Raw genomic sequence first — 17,362 nt, 5'->3', positions numbered from 1 at the left:
AAGAGGCTGTACAGTTTTAGAATGAAGGCTTGTAAAGACTTTTTAATAGGTTTAAATCCCACTTTGGCCACTTGATTTGGACAAGTCATTTCAACTCTTCTGTCCTCATTTTTCCTCATCTGAAAAAATGAAGGGTTTTCACTAGATAATTGCTGAGGTTCATTATAATTATTGTAAAAAAAAAAAAAACAACTTTTCTCATGTTTCCATAGTGTAGGGACTCTCCCTGCCTACAGCAAAACACTTCTGCATTTATGTGCTCTACTGAATCCTCTAGAAGGGATAGTAGATATTACATATAAATTTGTATGCTGCATCACTATAACCTATAATTGCTTTGCTGTATTTCAGGCCCAAACTGTTTTGCAGAAACTACTGTCATCCCTGCTGGAAGAGAAGTGAAGACAGATGAGTGTACTATTTGTCACTGTACTTATGAAGAAGGCACTTGGAGAATTGAACGGCAAGCGATGTGTACTAGACATGAATGCAAGCAAATGTAGAAAATCTACAATTTCAAGTACTCTAATGTTTTGGAGTTTGATATCTATTTTGTTTTGTTTTGTTTTTTACCAAAAATTCATTTCCGATGACCCTGGGAAATATGAATAAAAATGAGAAGATTTTTGATGAGAAATAATGGAAAAACACTGGTACTTTGGTTTACATAGTAACATAATTACTGCAGATCAAAGAAATGAAGATATTTAAAAGGAAAAAAAAAAGCTTTTGACGTAAAATTCCTGTCTAAATAAATGTGCTATTTTCACAGTGAGTACACTGAAGTACACTATTAAATATTAATGTATTTCTATAATCCCATTAGAGAGCTTATATTAAATGTTTTCTATAGATACAGATTAAAAAGCGGTATTGTCAACTGTCCCTACTGTGCATCTGCATAGATATTTCTGTTCTGATTTGATCAAATGGACACCTTTGTTACTGATAACATTCCAACATATGTGGTGATTTGGGAATCAGAAAATGACAATTTATCAGTACTTTGAAATAATTAGTTGCAAACCTATTCTAAAATAAGCAACCACATCCTTTGTTTTAACATTCATATTTCTAATGTTTATCTTCTAAAGAGCAATTTTCAATCACATACATGAAACATTTCCCTCTTAAAATATTTCACTGCTTTTAATATGTTTTTTCTCTGTGTTTTAGAAAATTGAGGTACAGAAATTACAAAATGCTATTCAACTTCAAGACATCTGATAAAACTTCACAGTCTCAGAACTCTTAAAGGGACTTTTAATCTCAAAAATACATTTTATTTTTAAGCATTAACAGAATTTCTATTAACTTAAAAACATCAACTAAGATTGGACAAGTGAGGCTAGAATCCTTTTATTACAGATTTATAGTGCCAAAATTTTCAGAATCACAAGGGGGAAATCAACAGTCTTTAATTCAATGACAGGTACTTATTAAATGCTTACTATATGCTAGGCTCTGTGCCAGGTACAGCCATATAAAATAAAAATTAAACTGTCCTTGCCATCAAGGACCTTACTTTCTTTTAATATTTAAATTAAGTTACACATATGAAACGAGATAATTTTATTGAATAAAAGAAAAATAATAGTCTTTCCTTACTTGATTTATAGCTTAGTTGAAAGCAAAACATGGCCTAATTATATCTTTTTATAAAAATAAGAAGAATTGGACCACATCTTCCAAAAATACTTACAAACTGACATAATTATATCTTATAACATAAATACTAATCTTGTCCATCAACAAGCATTACAAAGCTGTTCTACTGTTCCCTTGGCTCAATTATGCTAAACTCAATTTTAAAAAGAGCTGTACAAGTTCACTCTAAAAGTTACAGTTGAATCTAAGTATCAGTTTTAATTTTCTCCAATAATACTCCCTAAGGAGAAAGTAGCCAATGTACAAATTCATTCCAAAATAAGAAACATTTATTAAGTGTCTCCTATGCTAAAGGTACTATGGTAAGTGTACGACAAAGAAAAACAACAAAAAACAAATAGCCCTGTTTTTAGAAAACTTGCATTTCCCCAAAACACATGGAAAGGGACCAAAGTGTATTTTAGGAGAAATTTCCATACTATGTAGACTCATGTTAACCCTACTGAGAGTTGGGAATAGATGATATCTAAGTTATTTTTCAACTGAGTGTTTCTACAAGATTTTCAAAATGATTGCAAAAACTACAACTCTAGGACAGAGCAGATCAGATTGGAGCGAGTTTTCATGCTTGCCATCAGTTTTTCTAGAACACATATTTTCTGGTGTAAGTAACTCCCCTGGTGAAATTTCAAGTGGGATTTTAAGTTGAGTCATGGCCAGAGGTTGTTAAGTGTAAGCCAAATTGATCCTCACACCTGATTCCTGCAGGAGATGAGGTTGAATATATCTGATTAAACCATAGAAGAATTTTCTCTTTCCCCTTTAGAATTTAACATTGAATTTTCTTCTTCCTTTTTTTCTTGAATATCCTCAAGCTGCAGAGTTCTCCTTTTTAGTTACACAGGAGCTGTATGTAAACCAGAATTGAAGGTAGGGCTTGGATTAAAGTTTGAGAATACTTGCCTTAATGTAAAATAGTATTGTTTGCATTTGTACAGTTAAAGCCTCTGTTATTTTTTTGATGGTTAATTCTTGATATTGGCTTGAATATTTCTATATAAAATAAATACACATGCAAACATAGGCAGTATATGCACTGATCATCAGTAATTTTGTTTTTTAAAAAGCTATAGTTGCTTATTCAACAATGAAATTTATTCTTTTTCCCAAAAGTATTACACTTATTAAACACATTCAGAAACTTGAAGTATAGATTGGTTTTTATTGGATTTGAAGCTACCTGACTCCACAAACTGTTTTAAGCCAACTCTTGATCTTCATGACTGAGATGTAGAATTTTTAGATTTCAGGAAAAAATCTTATTTCTTGAAGAGTTCTTCATATCTCAAAAAACCCCTAAAAGCTCTACTTTTGAAAAAAAAATCTTAAATTTCAAATGGCTCTATAGATAAGTGCCTTTTTAATAATATCTGAACTTATGTTCAATGAATTTCTTTCATTTTGATAAAGATGAAAGGAGTTGAAGGCTTTAAACAATTTATTTGAATGATTAATTGCCTTCTTGATCCATACCCAACAAGAATGCCTTAGTTGGATAAAAATTTGCAAGTTTTGAAAGTTTATTTATGAATGAGCACAGAAGCTTTCAGTATTGAATTTTTAAAATTCTCATCAGAGTTTACACCTTCATTTCTGAGAGATGCTGTAAAGAACAATGATTTGCTATTTTATCATTAACGATTTGAAAAGCATTTATTAAGTACTTATTATGCTCAAGGCACTGTGCCATTATGAACATACTACATAGACTTTATACTCTATAGATGAATCATATTATCTTGACATTTCCAAGTATCCCAAGGACTTCCTTGCCAAGATTTCATTTTGAACTGTGAACCACCTGTGAATCTCTAATCTCTACATGTCACAATCATTTTTCTTTTAACATTAAAACAACTTGTAAGTTCACTAAAAAACTTCCATCAAAACTGAGGATTTATGTGTAGACTAAATAGCTGTTAAAATAAAGTTTTCACTTTTTTAACCAATTTTAAAATTTTTTTCACTTTTTAACCAATTATTTTAGTACCTTGCAGAGAAAGTGCAAGACTAATAATAACTGAACTCATATTTAAGTTTCATTACTTCCACCATGATATTTTTAAAAAATAAATAAATGATTTAAACCAGCTTTTACCCATGGGGAAACAGCTTTACAGAACAAAAATGGTAAGATCTTCTACAGCTCATGTAGAAGAGCTGGAAGGAGAATGACAAAGGCTTTGCAACTTTATGATTTGATCTTCTTATATATTTTTTACTCTTTTCTCAATTGGCAATAATCTCTAACATTTTTCTGCTTCCTATAAAGGACATAGATAATCACATTTCTTTAAATTACAAATGAAGTATTAGATTTATAGCTAGATGGTAGACAGATAGATAGATAGAAAGATACATGATAGCTAACAAGCTATATATATATATATATTCACCACAATGATGGACAAGTTTCCATAGTTGAAGAATCTCTCTCTCCTTCTCCCCTCTTTTCTCTCCCTTTCCTTCTTCATGTCTCTCTCCCTCTTCCTCACTTTTTCTCTGTTTCTCTCTGTCTGTCTGTCTCTGTCTCTGTCTCTCTCTCTCTCTCTCTGTCTCTCAACAGATTCCTTATATCCCTATATCTCTTTCCATACATATACAAGATCGATCTTATTATTTTACATACATATATAGAAGGAGTAGAGATATGTTTTCCACAGGGAATGTAGATAGAAAATTCAGTCTTGAGTGGGGATTGGGAGGGAGATAAATTCTGTTATAGAAACTTTCTGTTTCTCTCTCACTCACTTTATACATATATATATATATATATATATATATATATGTATATATACGTACATACACATTTGTGGATGTATATGATTTATAATTCACTATACATTAAATAATTATATGATATATTATTTGATATGTGATATACAATCCAGCATATAATTATATAATATATAACTAGATATATTATAATCATATGTAATTTGTTATATAATCACATATATTTGTGTGTATATGTATTATATAGATTTTTAGAATTGATTCTATGACATGGGAGACACTGGCATAGAACTCCCAACATGGCATGCCCTTAGCAGAGAAGGTGCTGTGTTCTATGAGCAAAGCAGAATTGAATTAGCCCAAAAGGAAACACGAAATATACAAAATTAGAGAAGCTACCCCAAATGTTTATATGTTCTATTTGTGTCCAACTTGTGGCAGAGAACTCCGAACTCATATTGGTCTGATCATCCACGGGAGGACACTGTAACTTGACTTTAACATGTTGTTATTTTGGTCATCTTTAAAAACAAAGAACAACAATGTATTATATAGGCATATAGACATACATACACACCATAAAAGAGAGAGAGAGAGAGAGAGAGAGAGAGAGAAAGAGAGAGAGAGAGAGAGAGAGAGACTCTATTATTCTCAGGGTAGGTCAGCAAGAGGGTGTTGTCAGGATGGAAGCTACTACCAATAATGCAGATTCGCAAATCATCTAATTTAATTTCCTACGAAGTTTCATGAGAATACTGAGAGGTTGAGTTCCTGCTCCTAATAATATAGGTGGAATATATCAAAGGCAGGATTTAAAAACAAAGGCTTCCTAACTTCAGAGTAAAGATTCTATCTACTCTATTGGATGGCCTCTCATCTATATACATACAGAAAGGAATAAGAACTAGATGTATGATTTCACTGCGGAGAACACTTGGATTAGTAAATTGATCCCTAACAATGCAAATCATCACCTCTGTAACATGCAGGATTAGTGAATTGATGTTCTAGAATATTTTTAATTTAAGTGACTTATCTAAAGCTATACAGCATTTATGTGCATGTGATAACATTTATTTATGTATGTTTGTATGAAATTAGTGAAGATATTTATTTATAAGTATATCCATTAATTTTAAATGAAATTATTGAAAATTACTTGGTTGATGCCCTGATGACTACTTAATATAAAATGAAACCATCTAATAAATGTTTATAAGGGGAACAGATACAGATTAACATCATTAAAATATTTACAGTAGCATCTATTTTTAGTTTTTAGTTTAGTTTATTTAGAGAATATGAGATAGATACTAATCCCCTGAGAAACTATATTTTAAATGTATAGACTACTGATGTGTAAACAAATGTGAACTATGGATCAATTGCTGATAATTTCTTGAACATGCAGGTGAAGAATTTGAGGTTTTGTTTTGTTTTTCTTTATATAAGCTTCTAAAGTTAAAAAAGGCTTATTGTGGTGATAAATATAGCTAGGATGTATCATTGATAATAGCACAATGTTCAATGTATTCTCTCTCTTTTGCCATTCTATTCCCCCTCACAAAAAAAAAAATTGTCCAAATTTGAACCAATATAACCTATAGTCTAGATATCTTGACAAAATTAATTTTCAGTATTGTAATAACTTGTTTTCATCTGTTTTACCATAAACATATTAGTAAATATGAATTAATCTAATAACATGAAATTATTAGATATAAAATCTTGTACTTGGGTTCTAAAAATCCAACTGCACAAGCTTAAGTCAAAGAAACATATCCACTTCTACAAGAGTATTGTGGGAAAAATTGAGGGATCTTAATTGAACTGAAAGTTAAATAGGATACAGTAACCAAAAACACTAACCTTGTAAGTTAGACTGTATTAATTGAAGCATAATATGCCAAATGAGAGCCATAATCAGGATACTGTACTTCAGCCTGGTCAGACTACATTCGTTTACTGTGTTTAATTCTAGGCATCACATTTTAAGAAGGATATCTGTAAACTGGATCGAATCAAAAGAAGGGTAACCAGAATGGCCGAAGAACTGGACAGCCTGTCCTCTGAGGATTGAAGGACCTGGGGATGTTTAGCCTTGAAAAGAGAAAACTTAATGGTAAAACAGTAATTATCTTCCCACATAGGAAGGCTTTCACCTCCGAACAAGATTATAATTTAGATGTAATGAGTAGAAGTTGGGGAAAGGTAGATTTCAACACAATAAAAAGAAATCTTAATAACTAGCAGAGTTGGGAACTGAAATGGGCTGCTGCCTCATGAAGTATTGAATTCTTCATTAATAGATATCTTCAAGTGGCTCCAAGATGACAACTGGCTATGAATTTGAAAGCAAAGAAGAAGAGTTTCCTGATTGAGTACCTAAATCAAACTGAGGGCTCTACCAAATCAAAGAATCAGTGATTTTGTAAACAAGTTAATGAACTGAAAAGTTTCAAAGAATACTGTTTCACAATTTCTATTTTGAATCATGTTAAAATTTATGGTTTCATAAATTTCACTACTGTGGTATTATAGTCCTTTTTGAATCAAAGATATAACTTGCTATTAAACTTATGCACAAAAACATAGACATAAAATCCAGATGCATAGCTTTTCAATGAATGAAGCTCAGAGTATATCCTGCTCTACAGACTCTAATATTGAGAAGTGCTCATCCAAGGTTTCAATAAAATTAATAAAACTAACAAAATGGAAACCTCTTTAAAATATTTCATAAGTACGAAGTTTTATGAACTGTAAAAAGTCTACTATTTAATTTTTTCCTGTTAGTAAGTACAAAAGAGAAAACCACAAATCTATAGCTGAAAAATTACATGGTACCAATAATCTAAATTCAGCAACATACAATTCAAATACAAAATCCTATCTTCAACATTTAATGTACATAATTAAGAATGACAATATGCCATTAGCTGGAAGCTGTTCCAATAATTACAGATCACCTTCTTCCATGTATTTAAATTTTCCTGAAAATGTAAACATTTCTTACTTTTTAAGTCACAATATTTAAACACTTGTTGATCTTCAAATTTTAAGCATAACTGTTTCAGAATAAATATTTTTAAGATTTCTATTAACCCATTTTCATTATTTGTGACATAAACCTGAGATCATTTTGTCAATTTTTTTATACTTGAGTCATAAATCCTAAAGATGATTTTTCTTTTAAATATAGCAAGTTAATCTCTTTAAAATGCAGTACGAAAGTATTCTATATAATTCCAGATTCTTTGTATGGTCAAAAGTTTCAAAAGATGTCCATTGCACATTTCTTACATGTCTCTACAGAATGAAGTTTCCTTTGTGAATTTGTTATATCAACTAGATATTGAATTTGTTGTTGTTGTTGTTGTTGTTGTTTTCAAGGATGGCAGTAAGTAGGTAAAAATGCAATAATATATTTTATGAGTTATTTTCCCAAACCCATCAGAGATATGTAGACAGCAATTAAGTAGAAATTAGGATAGGATAACAAAAGTCCAGGACCAATCAGGAGGCTTGTTAATTGATTAAAAGTTACTAATTAATTTGGTCCAGAACTCCCATTAGGAGGAATCCCAAATCTTCTAGGAGGTATTTTGGTATAAAATATGCCATTCATACTCAAATCCGAATAAGATCACTGTGTATGTTATTACACAGACCCAAGACTAAAAATCATGGTGGCAATCTAAACACAGACAACTTTAGCTAGAAAACAATCTAATAATTTAGGCTATCAATATAAAACAATAAATTTCCATTACAAGAAAACATATGTAATAAATAATTACCCATTGTTTTCAAATCTGCCAGCTTTTCCTGGTTTTCTTTTGTTCTCTGCTGTGTACTTCTTACTATACTTTTTCCTCTCCTTCCTCCCCTCCTAAAGAAATCTACAATTAAGTATGGATACTAATACATATGCATATATAAATAGATATCTATGAACACAGACACATATACATACTCTCATACCCATATATGTAAGAGCATATTATGTTTATTTTCTCCTATCTTCAGTTTCTTTGAAGTTGGATAGCATCTTCTTCCATAAGTTCAAGTATTTCTATTTTTCTAAGTCAACCAACTTATTTTTCACAAGAATATTCCTTTCTGTATTCAAATATAATTTTCCCACATAGGGTCTTTTGAAGTTAATTTGGGTATTAATGATAGCCATAATGATTTCATTGCTCAAAATTGTTCTTAATACAAATCTTCTCATAGTCTGCTGTGTAAATGGTAATTTTTTTCTAATTTTGTATTTAAGTGTAAAATAAAAAAAAATTACCAAAAGATTAAAAAAAAAAAAAAAACTAGAGTGACCTTTGGGGGAAAAAAGTAATTTAGAGTATCACTCTCTCAAATAAGAAATATTTTATTGTATGCACACATTCAATTATCTGCAAACTTATTTCTGATATTTCTTTATGCTATTCATTCTCTTGTGAATAAAACCTAAAAAGTACAATCTTAGGGTCTAGAATGTGTGATAGAAAGGATAAGAGGCTGCTAGAAATCGATATTAAAATACTGTTGCAGTGGTAGTAAGAAGAGAAAAGGATGGTCAGTGAATAGGTGCAGATTATCTCAGAACCATTCAAGCTTAGGAAACAATGTTAGAAGATTTGGTAGCCTTTGCTGGAGATTAGAGATCAGTGAAGTTTGGAAGTTTTAGAGGGAAGAAAACATCTAAGATAAGGGTAGAGGTCTTCTGAGATGTTGCTGAGTCTAAGAGGCACCTGTAGTCAAAAGGGATTTTAGGCTATTAAGTTTTAGAGCATCCTTTTCAGTTATCCAGATGGTCCATATTAACATTCTGAATTTTTTTTAATTTTTAAATATTCTTAAATCAAAATTCCCCAATTATTAGAAGATAGTCATGTTTTTTAACTTTCCTTTGCATTTTTGCACATAAACAGTGACTTCTTATAGGGTTCTATCTTTGCCCTCAAGGAACTTATGTTTTACTAGAGCAAGGGTTCTTTTTTGTGATACCTATGGACTCCTTTTGATGTTGTTTCTGTTGTTATTTAGTCATTTTAGTCATGTCCAACTCTTCATGACCCTTTTGAGGAATTTTTTTGACAGATACTAGAATGGTTGCCATTTCCTTCTCTAGTTCATTTCATAGATGAGGAAATGGGGCCAAATGGGGCAAGTGACTTGTCAAGGGTCTGAGGCTAGATTTGTACTCAACTGAATACCAGGTCTGGCACTCCATCCAATGCCCCTCCTAATATTTTTAAATAAATAATCTTACCTGTATTCTGAGAGGATTAGTCCGACAGCTGATTAGAAGGTGAACATGCAGGGACTGGAGACTTGATGAAAGCATGAGATAATGAGGCCTAGAAAAAAGGATAGTAGCAGTGGGAAAGAAGGAATTTATATGAGAAATTTTATAAGGGAAAATCAAGAGACCAATGGATTGAATAAAGAAGATGAGAGAGAATGAGTTGATGATGACATCTAGGTTGTGAGCATGGATGACTGGTGATGCCCTCAACAATAATATGAAGTAAGGAAGAAGGAAGAATTGAGTGAAAATTTAAGTTTAGTATTGTATAAGTTGAATTGAAGATGTCCAGTTTGAGATGTCATAATAGGTAGTTGGAAATTTGAGACCTAAGGTCAGCAGAGAGGTTAGGTCTAGACTAGTAGGTTTGATAATCATCAGTGTTGAAATTATAATTGAATCCATGGGAATTGATGAGATCATCAAATGAAATAGTATATAAAGGGAAAAAAGAATATGGCCCAGGATAAAGTAATCGTGGGTAGCAAGTGTGATCTAGATGAAGATCCAGCAAAGGAGACTGAGATAGTGGTCAGAAAGACTGAAGGGCCAGGAGTGAGCAGTGTCATAAAAATTTAAAGAGAAGAAATTGTCAAAAGATGTGTGATTGACAGTGTCAGAGGACATATTAAAAAAGGAAAAGAATGGAGGCTAGAAGACCCATTAAGAAACTATTGCAATAACCCAGGTAAGAAGTTTTGAGATACTAAACTCAACGAAGACACCATTTGAATGGATAAAACGGAACCAAGGTGAGAAACATTAGGTAAGAAGAGTAAGCAAGTCAAGTCAATAAACATTTCTCAAACACCTATTCTGTTCCAGAAATGGTGAAAAACAGCAAATTATAGCTCTCTCAAAGAGACTGCAGTCTAATTGGCAGGACTTTTAGCTGAATGGATTTGGGGTATGACAAGCAAAAAGGAAAAAAAAAAAAACTCAGAAATAATGATTTAAATTGATATGGGCAATTAGTGAGTAATGAAACTCTTAACAGAGAAAGTTGATACCTTCTCTGCAGTTTATAGTCTTACAAAATTATCTAGGTCATTGAGAGATTAATTAATTTGTCTAGAGTCACATAGTCAGTATGTTTGAAAAGTGAGACTTGAACCCAGATCTCTTTGACTAGTGATAACTTTATCCATGAAAAAGAAATAAAAGTCAATATTTATATGTTTGTATAAATTTATATGATGATTTAAGGCTTTCAAAATAATTTACAAATATATTTGAAACGTTGTGGATAACTTCTTAAGAGATTAAAAAAGAAATCTGGAAGACTGGTAGAATGATGGAAACCTCAAAAAATATATAGGTGGTTAGAGAAAGGTAAGGTTGGGGAGGGAGGAAAGCTGTGCTCTTTTGGACTATGTATCTTGTCTATCCTAACTATATGTTGAACATTAATAGTGGATAGTATTTAGAACTTTGGCAACAGGAAGAACCCAAATGCAGCGGTTCGCAAGAGAGACCTTCTAAGAATGTGTACATATGGGAAAATAGCACAGTTCTTTAAAATTTTACCTTATATGTAAGAATGAATGAAAACATATCCATGTTAGGGAGGAAAGGGTGTGTGATTAAATTATTATAATAAATAATATCTTCCCCTAAAATCTAATCTAGTGCTTCTTTGTAGCATGGAATTAACCTGGTCATTAACCTGGATCAAATTCTATTCACAGTAACATAAGCTCTGATAAGTTCTTTCAGAGCAAAAGGACTTTGATGATAGGTTTTAATAGAATGCATGTCAGTTGTTTGAGGATCTGTCTTACTAAATTTGGAAGACTCATTACAGGATCATTAGTTGCAGAAACTGTTGAACCCATCTATCTTCTAAGCTATGGAAACAAAATCAATCTTCACTGAAGACTCTGAAACTATGGAGGAAAAAGGTGTAAGTAGACTTATAGTTACTAAGGACTAGAAATCACAAGAGAGTTTCAGCCTCCAAAAGACAGAGATAATATAAAGTCTATTTAGCTTGGGACTTATAAATATTCCAAAGGGACCCAGAGCCTTCTGACCTCAGAGCTGAGATACATACTCCACATGAGGGGTGTTTTCTGGATATGTCTCATTCTCTACCATCCTGGGAGGAAATAACTGCACTGGTTCTACATGTGGGTTTAGTCTTGCCCTGAAGATCCCATCACCAAGTACTTATTACCCTGTATCCCAGACCTAAACTTTATGCCATTCCAAGCCCTAGATAACACTATTTAGAGTATTTCCTCTATTATTAGCAAACTCCCTTTTATTAAAAATCTCTTCATATCAAACTCTTCATCTTGTTTCTGGAGTATTTTCTGAGAGAAAAAGCATCCCTGGTTAGCATCCCATATCCCCTCATACTAACAGTTGGCATTCTCACTACTTTCAGACTTACCTCCTGTCCCAGCAGAACTGCTGTTCATAGAAAATCATTGAATTTTTCTATATCATCATGTGCATATTTATGTTGTGGTAACCTTTCAGACTCCACATTACTTTCCCCTTTCTTAATAAGTTTTGTACCTGGTACACAGTCTCCTTTTATATCATCCTTACAATTGCACTCATATTAAGGACTTTTATATACATGTTGATGTCTTCTTAAATACCCTGACCTTCCACTTCATCAGCCTCAACTCTTATGATATGTCATGTCATATGTCATGTTTTCAGTTATCCATGGAGTGGTAATAGCTAATTTTTGGAGTACTTAATAATAAATTTATTAATTAAGCTTGTCATCAATAAATTAATGGTCAATCTTTTCTCTCTGTTACCAAAAATACCAAAAGAGACACTAAAATGCCTTAAATTCCTTGACAAATGAAAACCAACTCTGATTGGTGAACAATTAATGAGGAAGTATGATAAAAGTCTTCAGCTCCTGCTAAGAATGTGGTTTGATCTGAGTCTCAGTAGCCTCAGGGCATCTGGGCAGACGAAGCCATTTCCATCTGGATTTCTCCAGATGGACTTCTTCATGAACTAAGTTGGCCTACTCTCTAATGGAGGGAATCAAGGACAGGGGCTTCTTCCCCCAGGCAAAGACTCATTTTAACTGTATTCTGTTTATACTCTAAACAGAAAACTAGGTCTGCCAGTTGGGTAGGGTCCTGCCCAGCTAACTAAGGAGTATGTTCCTTGAGGGCTAGGAAAATTTCATCAATCAGCCATGCCCTTCAGAGGCTAACTGATTTTCAGAAGTTGGGCCTTAACAAAAATTAGGAAGAAAAAAGGTGAATCACAAATTTAAAATTAGTTAATAATATGATAGTATAATATAACTCTTTCAGCATCATTCATGTTCTCTCAATCTTTACCCATAAGCTAACTGCCCTCCTTCCCAAGTATTTTTTCTCACAACAATGTTGTGAGAAACTCTGGAACTGGTATATTCTTACAAATGCTTGATGACTTGTTAACTAGAAAATACTTAGATAATGTTTGTATTTAAATTTTACCTTCTTAAGCCTTTGATATTGTTTCTCTTTTCTCCACTCATAAGGCTAATACCCTGTTCAAGCTCTCATAAATTTCAACCTGAATTATTGTAATAGACTCCTAATTAGTCTTCCTGTTTCTTGATATCTTTCCTGATCATATCCATTATCTGATGTTAATGCTCTTTTTAAATTATCCTGTATTTACTTATTGGTATGACTGGGACTAGAACTGGAGAGAGAAGGGACCTCTAGAGTAATCAAGTTATATTCCTTCATTTTGTCTCAAAAGAAATGGAGGAATAGAAAGGGATCACTCTCCATTTTTTGTTTACCTCTGACATCTAGCAAAATGCCTTGTAAATGTTTATTGAATTGAGTTGAAATCAGAAGAAGTAGTGCCCACACTAATGAAGGCATCAATTTCTTATTATAAACAATATAGCATGGTCAAAAACTATCAACTTATTTATGCTATGATTATATTTCTTAAAGTAGCTCAAATATATAGTAATCATTCCCATTAACATTGTCATAACTAACATTCTTACCTCTTTTCATTATTATTATATTTTTCTTGTTATTGCCATAGAAATTATATTGATGCTACATAAATTACATTTTAATTATAAATGTAGAAAATGGACAAAGCCTGATATTGCCTCATTTTCACAGACAAAATAAAGAGGACAATTATTAATTGAATTTAAGAAAAGCCACAATCAAAAAAGGTAAGGCAAAAATATGATGGATTGATTTTTTTCCCTGAACTGTCCAGAATGGACTCCAAACATATTACAAGAACTATGATGATATTAGAAATAGAAAGATCATATTTTACAATCAATATTTGAATAGTTCATATCATCACCATCTGTAGAGGCATAATTTAATATAAACACATTATAGCTATCCCCTGATAAAATAGAGCTACAGAATTTCATAAGTGGAGTATTCAGGTGGGATGGAATGGAAATAATAAAAATTGCTAAAAAAAAAAAAAACATATATTTGCTGATATATTTACAGCACTGATAACTAAAGTAGGAGTGTTGCTAGGAACTCAGGAGTTTGGTACAACTTTAAAAAACGACATCCGTTATAAGTAATTTACATCTTTCTGTCTGTCTTTTTCTGTGTGTCTTTCTTCCTCCCTCCCTCTCTCTGTCTTTGTCTCTCTGTCTCTCAGTCTTCCTTTTCCCCCTTCTCTCTCTCTCTCTCTCTCTCTCTCTCTCTCTCTCTCTCTCTTTTTCTTTCTCTTCCTCTCCCCTCTCTCTGTCTTTCAAGCTCTGTCTCCCTCAGTGTTCTCTCTATCTCTGTTTTTCCATCTCTATCAGTCTGTCTGTCTCTGTCTCTCAGTCTCTATCTCTGTGTCTTTCTGTCTCCTCTCTATTTCTCAGTCTCTCTCAGTCTTTGTCTATCTCTGACTCTCTCTTTGTCTCTGTCTCTCTTCATCTCCTCTCAGTGTCTCAGTCTCCTCTCAGTCTCTTTTGTCTATCTCTGTCTCTCAGTATCTGTCTCTGTCTCTTGGTCTCTGTCTGTTTCTGTCTGTCTCTTCCTCTCTCTCTCTCTCCCCTGCTTCTTTCAGAGGCTCTTACAGAATTAGAAAACTTCCAACTAGTCCAAGATTCTCTTCTTAATTGGAAGGTAGAGAGATGCTGTGACTTGTCTAATGTCAGTTAGTGGCAGAATCAGAAATTGAATTGGTGGGTATTAAGCACCCACTATGTGCTAGTCATTTGCCCTGAAATTGTGTGCCAAGGATGCAAATACAAAAGAATCAAACTAACCCTTCTTGCTACATCAGGCTCTTTTCTGAATTCTCAATAAAATAGGAATCTGAGAGGAAAAAAGAGTTTTTTTTAAATATGAAATTCCCCTTCCTAAGTCCACCTGCTTAAATATATTCAGCCTGCCAATGATGCTTATGCTATTTATTTTATTCATAATAATAATTATTATGATTATGTTATAAATAGAAATGAGGAAATAAGAATCACTGAACTGGTATTCACTGTGTAGATGAAAAATTAACTTTTTTAAAAAAGAAAAATTGTTTATTCACAGCAAATGCATCATTCTATAACTTAGAAAGAATACTTAAATAACACATATTTGTAATCAAATCTCACTTCCCCTAATCTCTCAAATCATTCCTCTTTTCTCTTCCATTCACAAGGCCAGTATCTAGTTTATACTTTCATAAAATTTGACCTAGATTATTGTAATAAACTCCTAATTAATTTTCCTGTTTCCCGAAAGCTTCACTGACCAGCTCTACACTCCTCCAGGATAATGCTGTCTCTCTTTAATTATCTTGTATCTACTTATCTGTGCAACTGGAATCAGAGAAGGTGTATGCCTTTAAGCAAGCTGCCTTTCTGATTTACAGATCTTCATCTATAGAGAAGAGATAACTTATATTATCTACCTCATGCATGGGTCTATGGATCAAATAAGATAATGTCTGCCAAGCACTTTGTACACCATAAAATGCTATGCAAATCTAAGATATTGTAATGGAAACTACTATCATACGTTCTCAGAGGATGCATACAAAAATGCCAATATAGAAAAACCCTAGGTAAGAGCTTCAAGGTTACATAAAGTGATAAGGGAAGGGATTATAATTCATTAGGGCCACTGACAACCCATCTTTTAGTTAGTCTGTTATTTTGTTACTGCCATCACTGCTAAAATTCTGGAAATAGATCTTCTTCCCTGCACCCATTTTTTTCATGCTGCATCAGATCAGGATTATAAAGAAAACATTAAAATATTAGACTAGGATGGGAAAGTAAATTCAGCATGAATGTAATATTTAATTAACTTGGACATAGGAAGAAAAATGCATCAGAAGAAAATTTGCAATTGAGTCAATAAAAAAATCCAAAATAGCACATCAAAAGGTTTTAAAATATTAAGAAATATGACCATAAGTAGACTTAATAAATTAGATTATGAATCAGAAAGCCCTTTTAGAAGAAATCTGACAAGATGACAAAACACAGAAGCAGTTATTAATAAGAAAAAGCCTTCTAAATTAACAAACTTCATAGAAAAGTTATTTATAGTACACCAGCCAGAGAATTCTGTCTATAAGATGCAAGCATATTGTACATATATTCAAGACTATAACTACATTTGTTTAAAAAAAAAAAACAAGAGGGGAAGATTAAGGAATTAATAAATTCACTTATTTCTGTAACATCTATTGGGTCTATCCTTTCTTCTCCGTTCACATAGTGAAGAACCTAACTCAAACTCTCCTCAAGTCTTACCTGAATGATTTCAATAATCTCAAACAGGAATTCCTGACTGAACTCTTTTCATTGCCTAATCCTTGGTCCACAAATTGCCAAAGTAATATTATTTCTGAAGCACAAATCTGACCATGTTACTCTCCTGCTCAATAAACTTCCATAACTTTCCATTCCTATGACTAAATACAGATTTCCCAATTGGGAATTTATAACCCTTCACAGCCTATTTTCTCTAGTTTTGCATACAATATTTCTTTTCAGTCAAATGAACCTTGCTATTGTTCACACACAACATTCTACCTCTTGGCTAATTCATGTTTATTAGCAGAATCATCTATGAAATCATACACACACATAAAACCCACACATATAACATATCCATATATAAACATATTATAGGTGTGTAAATACACTCACATATAATAAAGGCAATACTCACTATATTTATGTAGTACATTAGCCACTAGTAAGTCAAATTAATATTATTCAATGTAGATCTGATTAGATATTTATGGCAAACATGTATTTATGTTCAATGCTCCAAACCACTGCAACATTTGCATGTGCATATACAGTATTAGTTTTTCATTTGTTCCTTTCTGCATGGAAACCAGGAGTAACTCAAATCTGATCACTTCATATGTAAAACTATTATGTGAAAGTATCCTTATTTTGAAATGGGAGTCCCTTTTAAAAGAAACAAAAAATTGTTAATATTCTATCATCCTATTAATATTCTATTATCTATGTGTATATGCCTATAGATATACATGCATATATATATACATATGTATATATATATATATATACATATATATGTGTGTATATATATGTATATGTATACATACATACATTTTATATTAGCAAATGAAAATCTAAAAATTTCCAATAAGTTTATGGTCAGTGATTTCTCTCAGTAACCAAAGATATTGAAACATCTTAAATTG

The 17,362-nt window shown here is 32.2% G+C and overlaps 1 protein-coding gene across 1 annotated transcript in view; it reads left to right on the top strand.

The window, feature by feature from the left end:
* VWC2 (von Willebrand factor C domain containing 2) overlaps nucleotides 1–4,409 on the top strand; it is a 201,458-nt gene extending 197,049 nt beyond the window's left edge. The window contains exon 4 of the mRNA XM_003762539.2: nucleotides 352–4,409. Within this exon, the coding sequence (XP_003762587.1) occupies nucleotides 352–503 (152 nt within the window). The 3' untranslated portion in view covers nucleotides 504–4,409. The remainder of the gene's footprint in view (nucleotides 1–351) is intronic.
* The last annotated feature ends 12,953 nt before the right edge of the window (nucleotides 4,410–17,362 follow it).

This window comes from Sarcophilus harrisii, chromosome 1 (assembly GCF_902635505.1).
Source record: "Sarcophilus harrisii chromosome 1, mSarHar1.11, whole genome shotgun sequence".
Classification (NCBI taxonomy): domain Eukaryota; kingdom Metazoa; phylum Chordata; class Mammalia; order Dasyuromorphia; family Dasyuridae; genus Sarcophilus; species Sarcophilus harrisii.
Note: the sequence above shows the minus strand (reverse complement) of the source record. Positions and strands in the feature narration are given on the sequence as shown.